We start from the raw sequence: 18,076 nt of genomic DNA on the forward strand, positions 1-18,076 counted from the left end.
ATTTTATTGCTCTTCATTTCTTAAAGTGGCTGAAAAGCAATTTTTATTTCTAATATTTGAAGACTAGGTAGAGCTATTGCACTCACCAGTTTGTTGGGGTTTGCGTGTACATCGGTGTCTGTGTCCTTGTTTTGTTTTTTAAGTGTTTGTAAGTAAGCTGGTATCTCAGTAACCACCAGGTCCTGCAGGAATGGATTAAAACTTTATTTACTTGTACACTGTGATGATTTGACATGCAAGACACGGGTCTATTTGGAAACATAGAACGCAACCTAGAAACATAATAGCAGACTCGGTTTGATTGAGTCTGTTCATGAGAGATAATGAACTGTGTAACACCCCTCATGGCCCCTAGCACCGACTTAAGCAGAAATGTGTAACAGTAGAAATGAATGATCTCCATGATCCCAAAGGACGAGAACAGTAATAACACTGTGTCCAAGTATGGGGAGACTTTTTACAGCTGCCACACAGCACTAAAAGACCAGATAGTCAGTAACGACTCTGTTAAAAGATCCTTTGGAAGCATAGAACGCAACCTAGCAACACAATATGGTCTGATTGGGTCTGTTCACAAGAGGTAATGAAATGTTCCTATAAATGAACTGACATGCAGTGCACAGGTTCCATAAGTCTGTGTTGCATTTTACAAAGGTAGACCCTTTTCTAGCTTAGTTATTTCTGGTTAAGTTTTGTATGTAAGCTTGTATCTCAGCAAGCACTAGTGGGAATTAGCTGACCCCTCACATTATCTTCAGTGTGATAATTTGACATGCACAGTGTCACATGTTCCATAGCTTATTATTACTTCTTCACAAAGGTATGCCCCTTTTTCAACTTTTTGTACTCATTTATTTTAGTGACAATGCTTTAGAATAGTCGAGCATTGCTATCCTCTGACATCAAGGAGACTTGTGGCCTTTCTAAAGAATTTTATCAAAAGGAACAGTATAAAAACTTGACTAGCTCTTATCTGTAAATAAGCTACTGTGTGACAAAGAAATAAAAATTGCCCTATTATAAACTTTGTTTTTGTCACTATTGCCAAGAAATATCTTGACCTGACTTATGTAAATATAGTTTGTGAAAGTTTGAAAATCATAAAAAGGCATCAAAATAAGTACATTTTGTTTAGGTCTCCTGAATATGAAGTTTCCCCGAGAGGAAAAAAGGAGAATTATGTACAGAAATGTGTCTGAATAAAAAAAAAAAGAAATTTGGTCTCAAATAATAAATTGCTATTTTCATTTCTCCAAAGACTTTTGCTCATCAAACTCTTTCTTAAGTTTAATAGAAGGACCATTCTTTTCATGGAGGAGGTTTAAGTTATTTCCTCTGAAGTGAACTGATTTGTGCATTAAGGACTGGCTTTCCACCATTAAAGACACAATATACTTACCTACAAATGGGAAAAAAATGGCCAGTCTGATAGATTTTTGAATCTGTTAAGTACATGATACATCAATAGTAGTGTTTATTATGGCTATGCACGTTTTAAATAAAACGAAATAAATAGAAGTAACTTAGAAAGAAATGCTGAGTAAAAATTATGTCTTCTTACTAAATTAAGTGTTTGATCTTTTTCTACTCATTCAAGTATTATTTAGCTATTTACATGTACTCAAAATATTTTACCTGTGATATGTAGCATTATTCCAGTTCCAAGGTATGAAACCTGACGAATTATTCTTTTTCATATGATATTATTAGCTATTCTTTCTATTTTAACATTTTCAGTTGTTTCAATATACCTTAATATTGAACTACACCTTTGATAGATATATTTGTCATGATTTTTTACTTGAAATTTTATTAATTTTATTAATATTTTTCTAGAAAAAGCAGGTAAAACAATTTCACATAATATTTGCATTCTGTTTGAACTCTGAACATATATTCTCAGTTTGATATCAATTGCATAGCTAGTGTATCCGCAGTTTGATATCATTGCTCAGTTAATATCAATAATAGAGCTCATTTATCCTTATTTTGATGTCAATGGGAGAACTCATGTATCCTCATTTTGATATCAATGGCAGAACTAGTGCATCCTTAGTTTGATAGCAATGGCAGAACTATTGTATCCTCATTTTAACATTAATTGCAGAACTCTTGTATCCTCATTTTGATATCAAGGGCAGAACTTTTGTATCCTTAGTTTGATATCAGTGGTAGAGCTCATGTATCCTCAGTTTGATATCAGTGGTAGAGCTTAGTTCAGTTATGAAGTTGTTCAAATACTTATCGATAAAGTTTAAGAAGTTCTGTTGCATCATCTAGTTCAGCTTTAAAATAGACCTAATACATTCATTATAGTGAAGTTCATAGACATTTTGCATGTCCTTAGTTCATTTCAAAGCCATTCTTGAATATCCTCGGTTCAGTCTAAAGCCCTTTTTGAATTTTTCTCAGTTCATTTAAAAACCAACCTTGAATATCCTAACTTCATTTCAAAGTAGTTCTTGAATTCCTCAGATCATTCCACAGTCAGTTTTGCATATCCTTAGTTCATTTCAAAGCAATTCTCGAATATTCCAAGTTCATTTCAAAGCCATTTAAGCATAGAGAATCCCCATTTTAGTGTAAAAACATGTTTTGGGTTTTTTAATCTGTTTATGACAATGCAGTTTTATAATCCAGTTATCTTGTCGATAAAGTTACAGGTCCCCAATTTAAGTTCAAAACAGTGAATATATCAACTGTTATTTAAGTGTATCCACAGGTTTGTTACAGAGCAGCTCTGAATATCTCATTTAGCAATAAAGCACTTCTTTTTCATCATCAATTTTATTTCAAAGAAGTTCCAGTGTATCTTCAGTAAAACTTTTAATTCATTCAAAGTTCAGTATAAAAACAGCCCTAGTTCTCATCTAGTCATTGTTTTTAGACAAATCATATTTCTATACAATCATGCAAGTATATATATAAATTGCTTCAAGATCTAAAGTACGTGAGCAATTGTGATGGAAACACAGCTTTCCTGGAACAGTGTTTTTAAGGTCAAGGTCATTGATACTAAAAATAGAAAAATCAGTAACTACCAAAATGAACCTTAGCACAGTAAATCAAAGGCTGGAATATCATATTGGACCAGTGAGGTCAATGTGACTGTTACTAAATATAGAAGTATAATGCACTCACGATAATTCAAGTTATTAATAAGATATAATTATTAAAATGACAGTGAGGTTACAGGAAGCTTATATCAATACCATTTTCGGATTACCAATAGAAAAAAACATATCTGCTCAATAACTCCAGTTCAAATGAAGTATAAGTTACTGGAAGCTAATATTAGCATGAGAAAAGTTGAGATGGCATACTATTAAAACACATATTTTCGCTGGGTCAAAAATTCGCGAATTTGAAAATTCGAGTATGTTCGCGAGGTTTAATATTCACAAAATCGTAAAAATGTTGTTGTACTTAAAATTGAATTTGAATTATACTAATGGTGAATATTTACTCGAGGATTAATTTTCATGAGATGTAGGGCCTCGTGAACATAGTGAAAATTAAACCCTCTCGAAAATTTCTGCTTTTACAGTATACACTAGTGGCCGTAAGTTCACTGTTTCCACTGTTTCAATAAACGATAGTGAAAAATAATTTTCATCTCAGTAAATGGAGTTATTCTAATAAAGAAGAACATTTGAACTGTCTTCTAAATGATTTTATTGAATTGATACAGTTACAAAAAATCAGATAAAAGGTGTTTTCTCGTAACATTTGCAAAACACAAAGCTACAGGGACTAAGATTAGGATTGTATATAAGACCATTTTAGCCAATGTTACTTATAAAAAAAACATAATTTTGCTAATGTTTAGAAAAAAGATAGTTTTTTTAGCTGGTTTGAGTTTGAAAAACTTGTTTTTTTATGGAATCTCATAGTGTCTTGTTTTGTATAAGTTATAAACACTAAATTATTAAATATGTATCTTTGATATTATCATAACCCTCTCATCTTTCTTCTTTTAAATATTACCAATAGTTTACTTTGTCTAACTGAAAATTTTATTTAAAAGTGGTACATTTTAATGGCATCTGTAAAGTATCTGTAAGGCAATGTTTTCGGTAAGCCTTTTCTAATTAATGATTTAGAAAAGGTCAGACTTTGTAATAACAGAAAAAGTACAGTGCAGACACTTGTAATAACAGAAAAAGTACAGTGCAGACACTTTGTAATAATGAACAGATCAGAAGTTATGACAGTTTAAAATACTGAAAAAAAAGTTAACATTTTACATCCCTTTTAGTTTAGTCATAGCTTCTGTTCTGTCCTGCCATTGGACTGAGGCCCAGTAGGGTAGCCAAATTCGGAGCTCTATGTATAGATCTACTTACAGAATGTGATCCTGTGCCACTTTTAATAGAATTGAGTTATCAGTACAGTATAACTTATATATTAGCACCTATTTTCTTTCATTATCACATTTTTCTTGTGTGTGTTGGGGATGACTTAGATTTGCCTTTGTCTGTCTGTCTGTCTGTACGCACTTACAAATGGATATTTATATGCCTAGGAGGACAATTGGTTACAGTAAATCTATTCATTCTGTTGATCTTAGGTGACTTAACATTCTCTATAATATATGGCATCATTGTACAAATGGGCAGTCACTGAAGTATCCATTTGTAGAGTAGTTCGTCTCTTGCATATATTAAAAAGTATCTAAACTAGAGTCATTTTAAACACTTTTAAGGTATTAGACCCCTAATAGTAATGTTTAAAAAATGGCATTTGCTGGGTATATTCTTACAGTTGATCGTGCTTCGCACTTGATTGCAAATTTTTAAAAACTTTTACCGTGTCGTTTTTTATAAATTTTGTGTAATTTATAGTATTTCCTCAAGCTCAAGTAGAGAAAAAATTCAAAGTGGTGGCCTTTATCCAAAACGTTTGCAGAGAATTCAATATACCATTATTTTTTATGAAAGAAACGTCAAACTATTGGTAAACAATTATAAAACACAAAATAAAAACTGTCAGTATCATTATTTCTAGGGTGCCTCGAGTAAACGGATTTAATGACACAGAATTCTAACTCCAACATTGAAAAATTAAGGTCAAATCCTTCGTGTCTGTTTTGAATTTTGCTCACTTCATTCAAAAATAACCTTGGGGCAGAAGTAAAACCTACCTATATTTCTTCCACAATATGTAATCTAAAGAATGAAGGCAAAATAGAGAACTTTTACCGCATATAACTCAGTATTTTTAAAGATGTCTAACTCTACCCCTTCTGTTTCAGAGGTAAATTCACTTTGAACAGCAAGAAATCGCTTATCAAATGATTGTTTTCCACTTTTGTACAATAAATCAATAACAAGTCTTGAAAGAAGTAAAAACTTACAAGAAAAAAAGGAAAATAAGGGAAAAAAATGTTGGTCCCAATGGGGCTTGAACCTACACCCCCCTGAAAATTGCAGTCAAAGTAGGTTTATGGTAGAAATTGAATACTCTTCAAAAAGGAGGTACTCTATTATGGGCCTAATACCTTAATAGCAATATTATTCGGCTGGTGAAGTTGTTCACCTTGGGGGTTTGTCTGGGATTTAACTTAATCAGACCAATGGCCTTGACTTAGTCAGATATATGCAAAAAGGCCTAAAAAGTCTGCAAAAAATGTGGTTACTGTGTGGTATATTTAACCTAGTCATGAAACTTTATAGGAATGTTGTTGTCCAGCATGTAAATTTGTGCACAATGGGGTGTGTGTGTGAGGGTGGGGAGGGGGGGGGGGGGGGGTGATGTATCCTGTGTTTCTATATGATGTTTGAAAAAATTATGATATCCTTTTCACCCTTCAATGGTAGCTTTCCAGTACAATTTGTCTTGACTTGTTCGTTTGATGGGATTTGTATAAAACTTCACGTGGAATGGAACCTTGTTGAGTGTGCATTACACACTTTATGATAGAAGACCAAAAACAAAATTTTTACAGTTCTTAACAATGAAGATAATAAGTGAGTGAGTTGGGTTTTACGGCAAATCGACACAAAATGGTCATATATCGCCGAGATGAAGATAATAAAGAAAGTTGATTTAGTAAGTGACATATGACCTAACAGTGGCAGTAAGTGGGGGCACCAGTGTCCTATGGACAGATATCAAGTTTCTACTATAATATTAAATGTATATTCATATAAATATATCAATGCGTAACAATAGTACTTTTAGCTATTTTCTTTAGTGTGTTAATAACTATTTTTCAAAAAGGGCCTTTGGTTAAGCCAATGACAATATGCAGAACTCATGAGTCAGCCATATCGGCTCAAGGTCAAGGTTATAACTTAGGGTCAAATGTTTTAGCCTTCCATTTTATGTCTGCTCTGTATCTCCTTAACCCCTTGAAGGGTTTTAATATGACTTAGCTGTAATATTCCCCTTATCAAGACAATGTGCATATTTCAAAATTCACCCCTGCCAGCTTAAGGTCAAGGTCACATCTTGAATTTTTAATGGTTTCATCCAATACCATCAACCCTTTACTATCCATAACAATGGCGGGGGATATAGCTGTCATTCAGACTGCCTTGTTAAAAAAGAATTTGATATTAATTTCTTCTGTTAATTCTTATATTGCTTGCAATGAAATAAGGTAATAAGGGTTACCATTATACTGGACCAAGGGCCCTACATTGTTATTGATAGAAATTAAAATATTATTATTTACAATTTTTGCTTTATTTAAAAATAGTATAATTTCTGTTTTGTATGTTTTTTTTTGAGTCAAAGTTTTACTTTATTTAATTAAGTTTTTGTTGAGATATTTTACTTTTAGTTATGATTTAGTTAATGATATTATTTTCATGTTTTCAATTTGATAATGACTTAAAGTACATGGTATATTATGTATATGAATATTATTGAAGTAACGTATTAATTTAAGGAATGTTTGGTTGTAAAATATAATATTTTGTAATGGCCCTAGCTCCAGCCATCTTCCACTCACCCAAGCATTGATATCAGTGGTGTCTGCATCATTAGCATCACACTTTAGTTAATGTTTTGTATGTAAGGGATTGAATCCTAAACCAAGGCTTCCTAGCCATCAAACCTACTGAAGTAACCAAGTTAGGTAACTCTTGGTAAAGATTAATGCTAATTAAAGCCCTTTTTCGAGAAAGTTGAGTGTTAATTAAAGCCCTTTTTCGGGAAAGTTGAATGTTAATTAAAGCCCTTTTTCGGAAAAGTTTAGTGTTAATTAAAGCCCTTTTTTGGGAAAGTTGAACGTTAATTAAAGCCCTTTTTCGGGAAAGTTGAATGTTAATTAAAGCCCTTTTTCAGGAAAGTTGAATGTTAATTAAAGCACTTTTTTGGATTAAAAAATTTGGTTAAAATTTTGCACCCAGCTGTCAAATGGTTTCTCAGTAAAACAGGCCTCGACCTTAACTTTTTTCAGCAGTTGCCAGCAGGTCCACCAACTGCTTAAATCTAGTAGACCTGCTCAGACTTTAGTGGACCTCCAATTCTATCACAAAAATTGTGATGTTGTAGACGTCATAACTTCATATGACTCAAAGAAACAGGACTTATTTCTAAAATAATTAAAAATGAAGACTGTAGCAATCTGTTATCCCGAAAATAATTATTTTGAAAAGTGTCCCAAAATATGGACACAATAATCATCTTCACCCGACCCGTGTTGAAAATGAAAAAAAAACAAACAAACAAAAAACAACAAAAAAAACCCATTAACAATTGTCGGTAATGATTCTGTTGATAAACTAAGTAATTGGCCATATTTTCATTATCAATTAACACCTCCTCAAAGAGCTAAATGAAGGGTGTCAGTTTGAATATTATGGCATCTGAAGTGGAGATCAAAGCGGTATAGTTGCCCGAGATTGTCATGGCATTACGTCATGTTTTCGCGCCATGTGACACATCACTGTCTGATCGTACTTTCTCGATTCCTTAAATTGTTGAGAAGAAATCAATAAAAAAGTTTTTTCTTTAATTTTTTAAAAGCGAATGTGCAATATCCCGAATAAACTGACATGTAAATGCGTTAAGCCGTGAACGATAATAGTGGATATCCTACCTCTGTGACCTATTTGCCCTCAAGGAATTTACATTATTGTTTGAGAAGAATATCTAACAAAGTGTTGTGTCAAAAAATACATGTACAAAGAATCATTTAAAACTTACTAAAAACCGCAACGACATCATACTGCTTTATTTTAAAACCACAATTTCTATTTACGTTCACGAGGTCACGTAACCTATTCTGCCGCGCTAACAGAAATCTGTTTGCCAAAAATCGTTTTACTCCATGTATTTAAATTGCTGCCGCTTTTTCATTATTTAAGATTTTTTAATTGTGTTTTGTGTACTTTCTGGTCAAAAGTCTGAATTTTATTACCATAGTATGTACCGTTTATTTACTTTAAGAAAGAAATAAATAATCAAGATCGCGCTGTCTGAAATTTTACAAAACATTATATGAAAATTTGATCGTTTTTAAAGAATTTTGCCTACATTCCTGTCGATATCTTATTAAAATTGTTATAGAATTCAAACTGTATTAGTTCCCAAGCGGTGTTGAAAATTTGAAGCGATTATATTAAAAAATGAATGCACTACGCGCGTTTTTTGTGTCAAAAGTAACCGCGATGTAAATTAGATATTACGATAGGGCGCACGTGCTTGTGGAATGGAAAATTACCAGCATGACGTTTTGATATTTTTACGATTCGCGGGTAAATTCCAGTCAACCCAGGTAATTTTGCCTGATGTAATTTCTCAATTTGGTAAAGTTACCACGTAAAAAACACTCGCCCGATCGGTGGAGTAGTCCATTCGTGCTATCCTGACTTTAACTCGCCAATGCTTATAACTGTAGAATGCCATACTTAAGGCAAAATCAACTTTCGTTTTGTGAATTCGCCGATATGGGTACGATTTTTTCCTCTTATTTTTCACTTTTAAGGGTTTTATTTTACTTGCAGACCGTGACTGAAAATTGGTTGACCGTCGGTCTACCCAACTTTTGATAGTTAGTGGACCTGCCAATATTTTGGTTGCGTCGGTCCAACGGTCCACCGCTAAGGTCGAGGCTTGTAAAATGTATTTATGCTTCACATAAAGCCTCTTAGTCATTAAACATTACAAGACAAGGTTAGATAACTTTTGATAGGAACTATAATAATTGGTCTTTTCTGATTTAGGAAATTTGGTTAAACTGTCAAGCTCTATCTCAGTTTCAACTACAACTTTCCTTCTCATCAAATAAAAATGCAAATTAGAGAACTCTTAAGTAGAAATTGATTCAAATTACTGCCCTTTTTTTATTTCAAAAAGTTAGTTAAAGTTAGTTGCGTGCAAGTTGTTATGATTGTTATAATAGAGTTTTAAATTTACGGAAATAATTTGTTGTACCAAGTGTTGAATAATCAAGATCTAAGTTGTCTTACAGACTTTTGTTAATGTCAGGGTGAATCTTATACTTTTAATGTTGACGAAAATGTATTATAATTAATTGAATTAGAAATACCAGCCATGCAGAGGGAAAGAACAGTTGTTGTATCAGCTATCCCACTTATATTATTATATCTAATGATTGCTGTGACTAACAATCTATTGTAAAACATTTACCAGCACATTGTGTGGTGTTTAAACTTCCTGTGTGGCCATCACTTACTTATTGGTTCAGCGCCAATGTATTGGCATAAATTCTTGCATACAGAATGTGCAGGTTGTACAGAAATCATCAGAGAGTTATGGAAATTCAGATGATAAATTGATACAAATTTTATATGTCTACACATCATGAGTTTTATGTGAGAACTTTTCTGTATATTTGATGTAGATCACATGAAATATATTATCATAAGCTCATATTATACATCTGTTTACTAAATATATTTTGTGATGATGAAATGTGCGATTCTGATAAACATTAAAACTGAACAATACTTTTTCATATCTTCATAAATAACCAAATACTAGTACATGTATGTATAATGTTTTAAGCTTACTTGTAGTCGCCACTGGTTTATGGGCGACATTTGCAGGCAATATCAGTGTGGTTTTATACATAAAATGGCACAGTAATGAATAGTGAGAAGCACTACCTGTACTGTTGTGCATAATACCAACACAGTATATATCAACCAACAAACAGGGTTTTGGTCAAATAAGCAACTTTACACAGCTTGTTAACATTCAGTAATCTATTGTTTAACCCTTGCTGAGGTCAAAATTAGGTCACCTGCTCAAAATATCTGTTTTAAGTCGACATTTTCAGATGTTAACAAGCAAATGAAATAAGTGCGGATCATCAGCTATAAGCTGTTTTCCTGATAAAATGTATATCTGTTTACAAGGCAACTGTTTTGGTATATCAATTTAACCTCAATATCTTTTGTATACATTTATTAACATGTGAGAGCTCAGGTGAGCAATTCAGGCTGTTTTGTTCCTGTTTTAGTTTTTTCTTGTACACATAATTATTACATAATGAAATTTTGATTAAGACATAGAGATGATTAGTACCTTTCATAGCTTTCAGTGCATGCTTATTGGTGTGCTACTTACAGAAATAAGCATTCTGAAAAATCACATTTTGTAGTAAGATATTGCAAAGAAGTATAAAATACACAGAATGGCAACTGGCTGTAATCTCGCGTGAGCTCGTGTCAGAGCGTGATTTGGCGTTATCTTACTAAAAACAAACATCGGCGAGCATGGAGTTACAATTTGTACCTTTAAAACTACATTTAAAATACATGTTAGCTTCTAAAACAAAATTAGTTTAATTTGAAATGGTCTTAAGACACGAAGTACACGTTTTTTTTTTTGCCATCGAAAGAAGTGTGGTCATACGGTGATAATTATTTTACCGATGAATAATTGCTTTCGCATACAAAATGGCGCGTGGAGAAAGCGCCTTTCCGGTAAACGAGATCTTGTTTTTTTGTCACGGGAGGTTGGCGAGATTTGCTCTGTGCCTTTCAAGTTGCCAATCTATTTATTTTTATAGCTCTTTGGATATTGTTATTGCATGTTTGTACAATGATTTAATCATTAGGTGTTTTAGGTTATTCTCTTGTTGTTGATTTTGTAATTGTTTTATGATTTACATAATGAAATGTTATCATTTAGGCATTGAATGCTTTTTCAGTGCTCGATTGGGAGGATGAATGTCGAGTCCCTTGCAAATATTTATTGATAAGATTGATGATATGACTAAAGGCATGTCTCAGTACTCTTCCATTGCATGTTTTATGCGGGTAGGCTGACTTCTGTCACTGACATGGGGAATCTGTTGGTTGGGAATTGTGGGGTGGGGAGTGGCTAAACTAGTCACAAAACCAATATCTGCTTTATGTAAATGTCTTCTAAACTAGCCGTACCCAATTATGTAAATATCTGCGAAACTGGCCATACCCCCATTTAATATGTAAGTGCTGTTTAACCACAGTAGGGTAAATACCAAAACTCAATGCAAAATTGTCCTCAGTCTAGGCTTATAGATGCAACAGATAAGCTTTGTTTTTATTGATACCTTTGATTGTAGATAATTACAATATGCTAATTAGGATTAATCTTTGTTTTTTTCATTTTTCAGTCTTCAACCTCGAGCAGTACATACCCACCAGATAAAGGTAACTTCTTGATATAGAACGCCTGTCTGTCCGTCTGTTATATTTTGTGACCATTCAGGTGGGAATGAGATGATGTGCAAAGAGCAAAAATAGGTCAGTAGGTCAAAGGTTAAGGTAATAGATCAACCTCAAAGGTCAAATCTGAGCATAATTTATAAATCATTCAAGGTATTGGCCACTTATTTGGCATATAGGTAGGTGATAGGGATGTATATTAACCAGTAAATAGGACCGAGGTTAAGCTCAAGAACTGAACTCAAAGGTCAAATCTGTCTGTGATATTTCATGTCTGGAGCATGACTTAAAAACTATATTGACTTGAAACTGAATATAGGTAGGTGGTGATGAAATGATGTGCAGTATGTAACCCCGCCTGCCGACCTCACATTAACCCCTACCCCCAACTCATCAAAAAAAACTTGCATAGTGTCTTAGAGCCACCTCTAAAATGATCTAAAATTTCAGGGCATATAATTATTGCTCTGCACTGCAGAGTTGTTATTCCTACTTTTCTTACTATACCCAGTTTTCTTCCACAGCCCATTATGCTTGCAAAGCCTCGCATGTTTGTAATTCTCTGTTAATGGCACTCTTGTTGCCGACAGTCTTTTCTCATTCAATGACTAGTAGCCGGTCACTACCATGTGCGGATGAGTAAAGGTTAACATAAGTACTGTTAACATGGTTTCTAAATTCACAACACTGATGAAAGGTGATTTAATTACAGCATAACTTAAGTTATTTTTCACCACTGTTCAGTTAACCCTTCACCCGTTAAATTTCTATAATGAACTTGTCCATCATTCATTTTGGACAGTAACATTAACTGTTAAAGGGGCGCTTACCAAAAAATACTAGCTGAATAGCGAACAGTGCAGATCATGGTCAGACTGCATGGATGTGCATGCTGATCATGATCTCCACTGGTCACAAAGGCAAAACCAATTTTGTCCAGCATGGTAAGGGTTAAATACTGGTTTGACATTGTGAACAAGATTTAGTTTATACTAATTTGTTATAGCTCGATTGTTACGGAGGCTTCAAGCTTATTGGAACCACTCTCGAGTCCGCTTCCTGGAAAAACCAGTACTGGTGTCATATGAGAAGTCATGGTCGTGACCCCAGTGGGGCTCGAACCCACAACCCCTGGATTGAGCGGCCGACACTTTATCCACTAGACCACCGCTCCCCTATAAGATTTGCCTGTTTTAATTGTGTAAAATGTCATTATAGAAAGTTAATTTTTTAAAAGTTTCTGTAAAGATTTTACTCTTAATACAGTTTTTTCAAGAACTAAACTAAATACTACAAATGAATTTCTTTAAATGAAACTGCAAGTAATTGAAGTACTGTTTTCTTTACTTTCAGTAACATGTATAATTTGGGAGAGAAATGAGTGTAAAAAGGTTGAACTTACAGCGTTGGACATTGGCTGGGCAATTATTGAAACTGTTCATAAAATTCCAGAAAGTTCAGACTACATTTTTATAGGGTTAACGTTCTCTCTCCTTATGTCTGCCACACCCTTCTTATTTGAAGCGTTTCATTCTAAGGATTTACCAGCATTATTGAGCTGGGATATTCTGTCTGTGATCTGGGAGTGGAGTGGTAAAAACACATGGAGGTAGGAGAAACCATTTTCTATTTGCAACCATGATCATGACAGGACATGTTTTTGCTTTAGCACATATAAATGGTCTATATGCATATTCATTGAAGTATGACCTAATAGTATGTAGAAAATATTTTAAATAATAAAACTGTAGATAATAGTGGTAACACATTGATCAAAGTTAACCTTTATTCCTTGGATATAACTTTTTCACATCACTGTTATATCTAAAATGCAAACCGCAATGTTTGGAACCAACAAAGTAAGTCATTTGTGTATGATCTTAATATTTTCAATTCATTAATTAGTTTATTTGTATTATATGTATAGGATAGAAATTGTTTAGTGAAATCTTCATCATTGAGAAATAGATAAGGGAGGGAGAATAGCAACAGATCATGGTTTCTTTATGATGAAGATTTTATTTAATAGCCTCGTCTGTCTTAGCGTTTTTATTCCTTGAATATACTGGTAGCTATAAATAAATCAACCTCTTAATAACTCCCTTCACAGAATCTGTAAAATTTATGCACTATTTATGAATAAGTGTTGGAAAAAATTGAAGATGTCTTGCTTTAGAGTGGCTACCGGTATGTCGAACTGCAGTTTTGTTATCTTGGCTGTCTGTTTAATGCAATCCTTATGCAATATTTCAGGTCAAGGTTGATCCATACAAATGCTGCCTTACAAAGGTTTGCTCTAAGTGCAATCTTCTTTTTTCTGCTGTCTGTGGCAGACAGAACTTTCAAACAGGTAAAACAAATCTTGTACACAGGGTAGATTATAAAAATTAGTCTTTTCTCAGTGAGAAATCGGTGGTATTGTAGAGATAAAGGTTATTCATTTATCCATAGGGGCCTCCATGGTCAAGGGTTAAGTCCACTGACTTAAAATCACTTGCCCCTCACTGATGCGGGTTTGAGCCTCACTCTGAGCATTGAATACCTCATTTGAGGAAGTCAGCCAGCTGGCTTATGGAAGGTTGGTGGTTCTGCCCAGGTGCCCACCAATGATGAAATAATGCATGGAAGGGAAAGTTGGAAAGCTGGAAAGTTGCCATATGACCTGTAATTGTGTTGGTGTGACAGAAAACCCAACAAAACAAAACAAACAAATTTATCTTTAATTCTTTGCAAGAGACACACTAATAGAATTCATGAAAACTTTCAGTATTGTGTCTCCTCTGCACATAGGTAGGTTGTTGCCAGTAACCGTATTTGTTTTGTAATCAAGTAAATTTCAATGCAATGGTTTGGTATATATAGCCTTACAGTTGTCTGTAAATTTTCAGAGGTTACTGTATGCCAAGCATTTCTGTTACCTGACCTCGTCAAGGAGAGCGAGAAAGTTTGACCTGCCTCACCTGAGATTGAATAAAGTGAGGAATATCAGAACATGGCTCTCACTCAGATCCTACCTGAAGGTAAGTTCCATGTGTGCTGAATATATGAAAATGTTGTACAGAAGAAGAGAAAGTTGCTGAGGTATTTTTTTCAGATTCAGGTATTATAGATGTTTCTTTAAACTTCATTTAAGCTATTGTAGTGATTTTCTCCAGCTGGTTTGTAGAGGGTTTGTGGCTCTACCCAGGTGCCTGCTAATGGCTGAAATAATTATCCAGAAGGGCTGGTGGCTTCCTCGCCACTTAAGCTGGATAAAGACCATATTATCTGTAATGTGTTAGAGTTGCTCTTTAAAATCTTACAAAACAAGCATTCTCTGGCTCCGACTCAGCAGGCTGAGGGAGATATTCCCTTCATCACATTTACATATATATTAAGTTCTCTTGTTCTTATAATTCTGATGTTTACTTACCTTTTAAGCAAACAGCTTGTATGTTTTCTTTACACTTGCCATGTTTCTTCAGTTTTGTGAAACATAGACATGTATACTTCAGAAACGAGGACCACAGAGATCTGTAGATGTAATTGTATCCTCAGCATTTCTCCTGACTCTCATTATGCTGATTCTGATGTGTTTACAGGTAAGTTCTAACTACAACATTAAATTTATGGGTAAGTTCATCACGTTATTGTCAAGCCCGCTTGCGGAAGTGAAGACATAGTTGTCCAAATGGCTGTTTGGTATATGTGCGTCCGTCCAGATTTGTTTGTCCAGACCATAACTTGCACATGCATCGAGCAATTTTGTTTATATTTGGCATGAATGTTAACCTCAGTGAGATGGAGTGTCATGCGCAAACCTCAGGTTCCTATCTCAAAGGTCCAGGTCACAGTTGGAGGTCAAATATCATACCAGATCTTGTCCGGACCATAACTTTGACATGCATTGAAGAATCTTGTTTGTACTTGGCATGAATGTTTAACTCAGTGAGATGTGCTCTTTCTCAAAGGTCAAGGTCACAGTTAATGGTCAAAGGGTGGGCTCAACATGTTGCCCGTGAGCATTTAGTTTCAGAGAAACAGGCTAGTGTTTCTTGTGCCATTTTGTGTTTTCAGAAACATTATAGTAGAAAGGTTAATTCAATATAATTATGGACATGTTTGACATAGCTTATTTCTGTGATACGCAATTCACCTGGGTTAGATGTTTTAACTGGAGTGGTGCTTATTCAAAATGAAAAGTGACTCATACTTTACAGATGATGTTAACATCACAATCACTTCTAGAGAGGAATAATACAATGAAAGTGATACAGTGTCACTAGCATTAGTGAAAATTTGTTTATTAATGCTCTATGATAAATGCAGATACATTTAAGGGTTCATTGTCTTTAACTCTATAGACCATAGAATTCTGAAAGCATCATTGGTAACTCATAAACAAAAGTATTATTTAGCTGAAACATTACACTATACATTCAGTATTCTTGAAATTTAAGAAGTGAATTATAAATTTCTGTGTTTAACTTTGTATCTGTAAGCCAACCAGTTAGGCAACCAAATCTGTAAAGGTTTCCAGTAAATTTCTGTAAATTTTACAAAACTTTTAGCAGGAAATTTTGCTTTTATTCTAGGTAAGATATCCTGAATGTTACATATCAGTCATTTAAGAAATAAATGTAAAATTGAAATTTTGTCAGAATTTTCGTCACATCAACACAGTTTGCAGTTGATACTTACTTTCCAGCTAGGTAGACACCATGTGCCCCTAAGGGCTTTTTATGCCCTCCAAGGTGGGCATATTAAGACCGCACTGTCCATCTGTGCGTGCATCCGTGTAAATTCTTGTCCAGGCTGTAACTCTGCCATTCATAAAGGGATTTTGAAATAACTTGGCATAAATGTTTACCATAATGAGACAATGTGTCATGCACAAGACCCAGACCCCTAGCTCCAACAACATCAAGGTCACAGAGCTCAAAGGTTATCAGGGTCTGTTTCGTGTCTAGTCCATAACTCTGCCATCCATGAAGGGATTTTAAAATCACTTAGCATAAATGTTTCCTGTAATGAGATGACAAAGTCGTGCAAGACCCAGACCACTGGTTCTATGGTCAAGTTAACACTTAGAAGTCAAAGGTTAACATGGTCTGTTTCTTGTCTGGTCCATAACTCCATTTATCATTATATTATTATTATTATCCCTATTATTATTATAGGGATTTGAAAATATTTTGACAAAAATGTTAACCATATCGAGAAGACGTGTCACACTTAAGACCCGGGTCTCTCAGTTCAAGGTCAAGGTCACAAAATTATTCATACCTAAACTATTCTGGCATATTTTGTGCAGACAACTGTAGCATTCTTCGGCATGCTTTGGGGGCATTTGTCACTAATAGTGACAGCTCTTGCTTTCAGACCTGGCAAGGGACCTTGGTAGAACAACCAACCTTCTGTAAGCCAGATTGAGAGCTTTCTTACACAAAAGAATTCTATACACAAAACAAGGTTTTGTACCTACAGTGGTGAGGAGGCCTCCATATTTTTAGCCCACCATCATCAGATGGTGGGCTATTAAAATCACTCTGCGTCCGTGGTCCGTCCGTCCGTCATTCCGTCCGTCCGTCCGTTAACAATTTCTCGTTATCGCATCTCCTCAGAAACTACTGGGGGGATTTTGACCAAACTTTGTCAGAATGATGTGTTGGTACCCTAGTTGTGTCCCCCTGAAAATCAGACTGGTTCAACAATTTATGAGTGAGTTATGGCCCTTTGTTTATTTCTATATTTTACATAGATTTATATAGGGAAAAACTTTGAAAACCTTCTTGTCCAAAACCACAGAGCCTAGGGCTTTGATATTTGGTTTGAAGCATTATCTAGTGGTCTTCTACCAAGATGATTCAAATTATTTCTCTGGGGTCAAATATGGCCCCGCCCTGGAGGTCACATGGTTTATATAGACTTATATAGGGAAAAACTTTGAATAACCTCTTGTCCAAAACTACAGGGCCTAGGGCTTTGCTATTTTGTATGTGACATCATCTAGTAGTCTTCTACTAAGATTGTTCAAATTATACCCCTAGGGTCAAAAATGGCCCAGCTCTGGGGGTCATATGGTTTACATAGACTTATATAAGGAAAAACTTTGAAAATCTTCTTGTCCAAACCACAAAGCCTAAGGCTTTGATACTTGTAATGTAGCATCATCTAGTGGTTCTCTACCAAGTTTGTTCAAATTATCCCCCTGGGGTCAAAAATGGCCCCGCCCCGGGGGTCACATGGTTCATATAGACTTATATAGGGAAAAGCTTTTAAAATGTTCTTGCCAATAACTACAACATTCAAATTTGGACCACATGTATATTTTTGAGTGGCAAGATGAACCTTGACATGAGTTGACCTTGATTTTGACCTAGTGACCTACTTTCACATTTCTGTAGCTACAGCCTTCAAATTTGGACCACATGTATATTTTTGAGTGGCAAGATGAACCTTGACAT

At 34.6% G+C, this 18,076-nt stretch overlaps 1 protein-coding gene across 1 annotated transcript in view; it reads left to right on the plus strand.

Annotated features, from left to right (window-relative positions):
* The window catches only part of LOC123541214 (protein PHTF2-like), a 64,538-nt gene that overhangs the window by 31,988 nt on the left and 14,474 nt on the right, over positions 1–18,076 (plus strand). The window contains exons 9-13 of the mRNA XM_053526382.1: positions 11,579–11,615; positions 12,984–13,239; positions 13,884–13,980; positions 14,519–14,650; positions 15,125–15,211. Of these exons, the coding sequence (XP_053382357.1) occupies positions 11,579–11,615; positions 12,984–13,239; positions 13,884–13,980; positions 14,519–14,650; positions 15,125–15,211 (609 nt within the window). The remainder of the gene's footprint in view (positions 1–11,578; positions 11,616–12,983; positions 13,240–13,883; positions 13,981–14,518; positions 14,651–15,124; positions 15,212–18,076) is intronic.

This window comes from Mercenaria mercenaria, chromosome 16 (assembly GCF_021730395.1).
Source record: "Mercenaria mercenaria strain notata chromosome 16, MADL_Memer_1, whole genome shotgun sequence".
Taxonomy (NCBI): domain Eukaryota; kingdom Metazoa; phylum Mollusca; class Bivalvia; order Venerida; family Veneridae; genus Mercenaria; species Mercenaria mercenaria.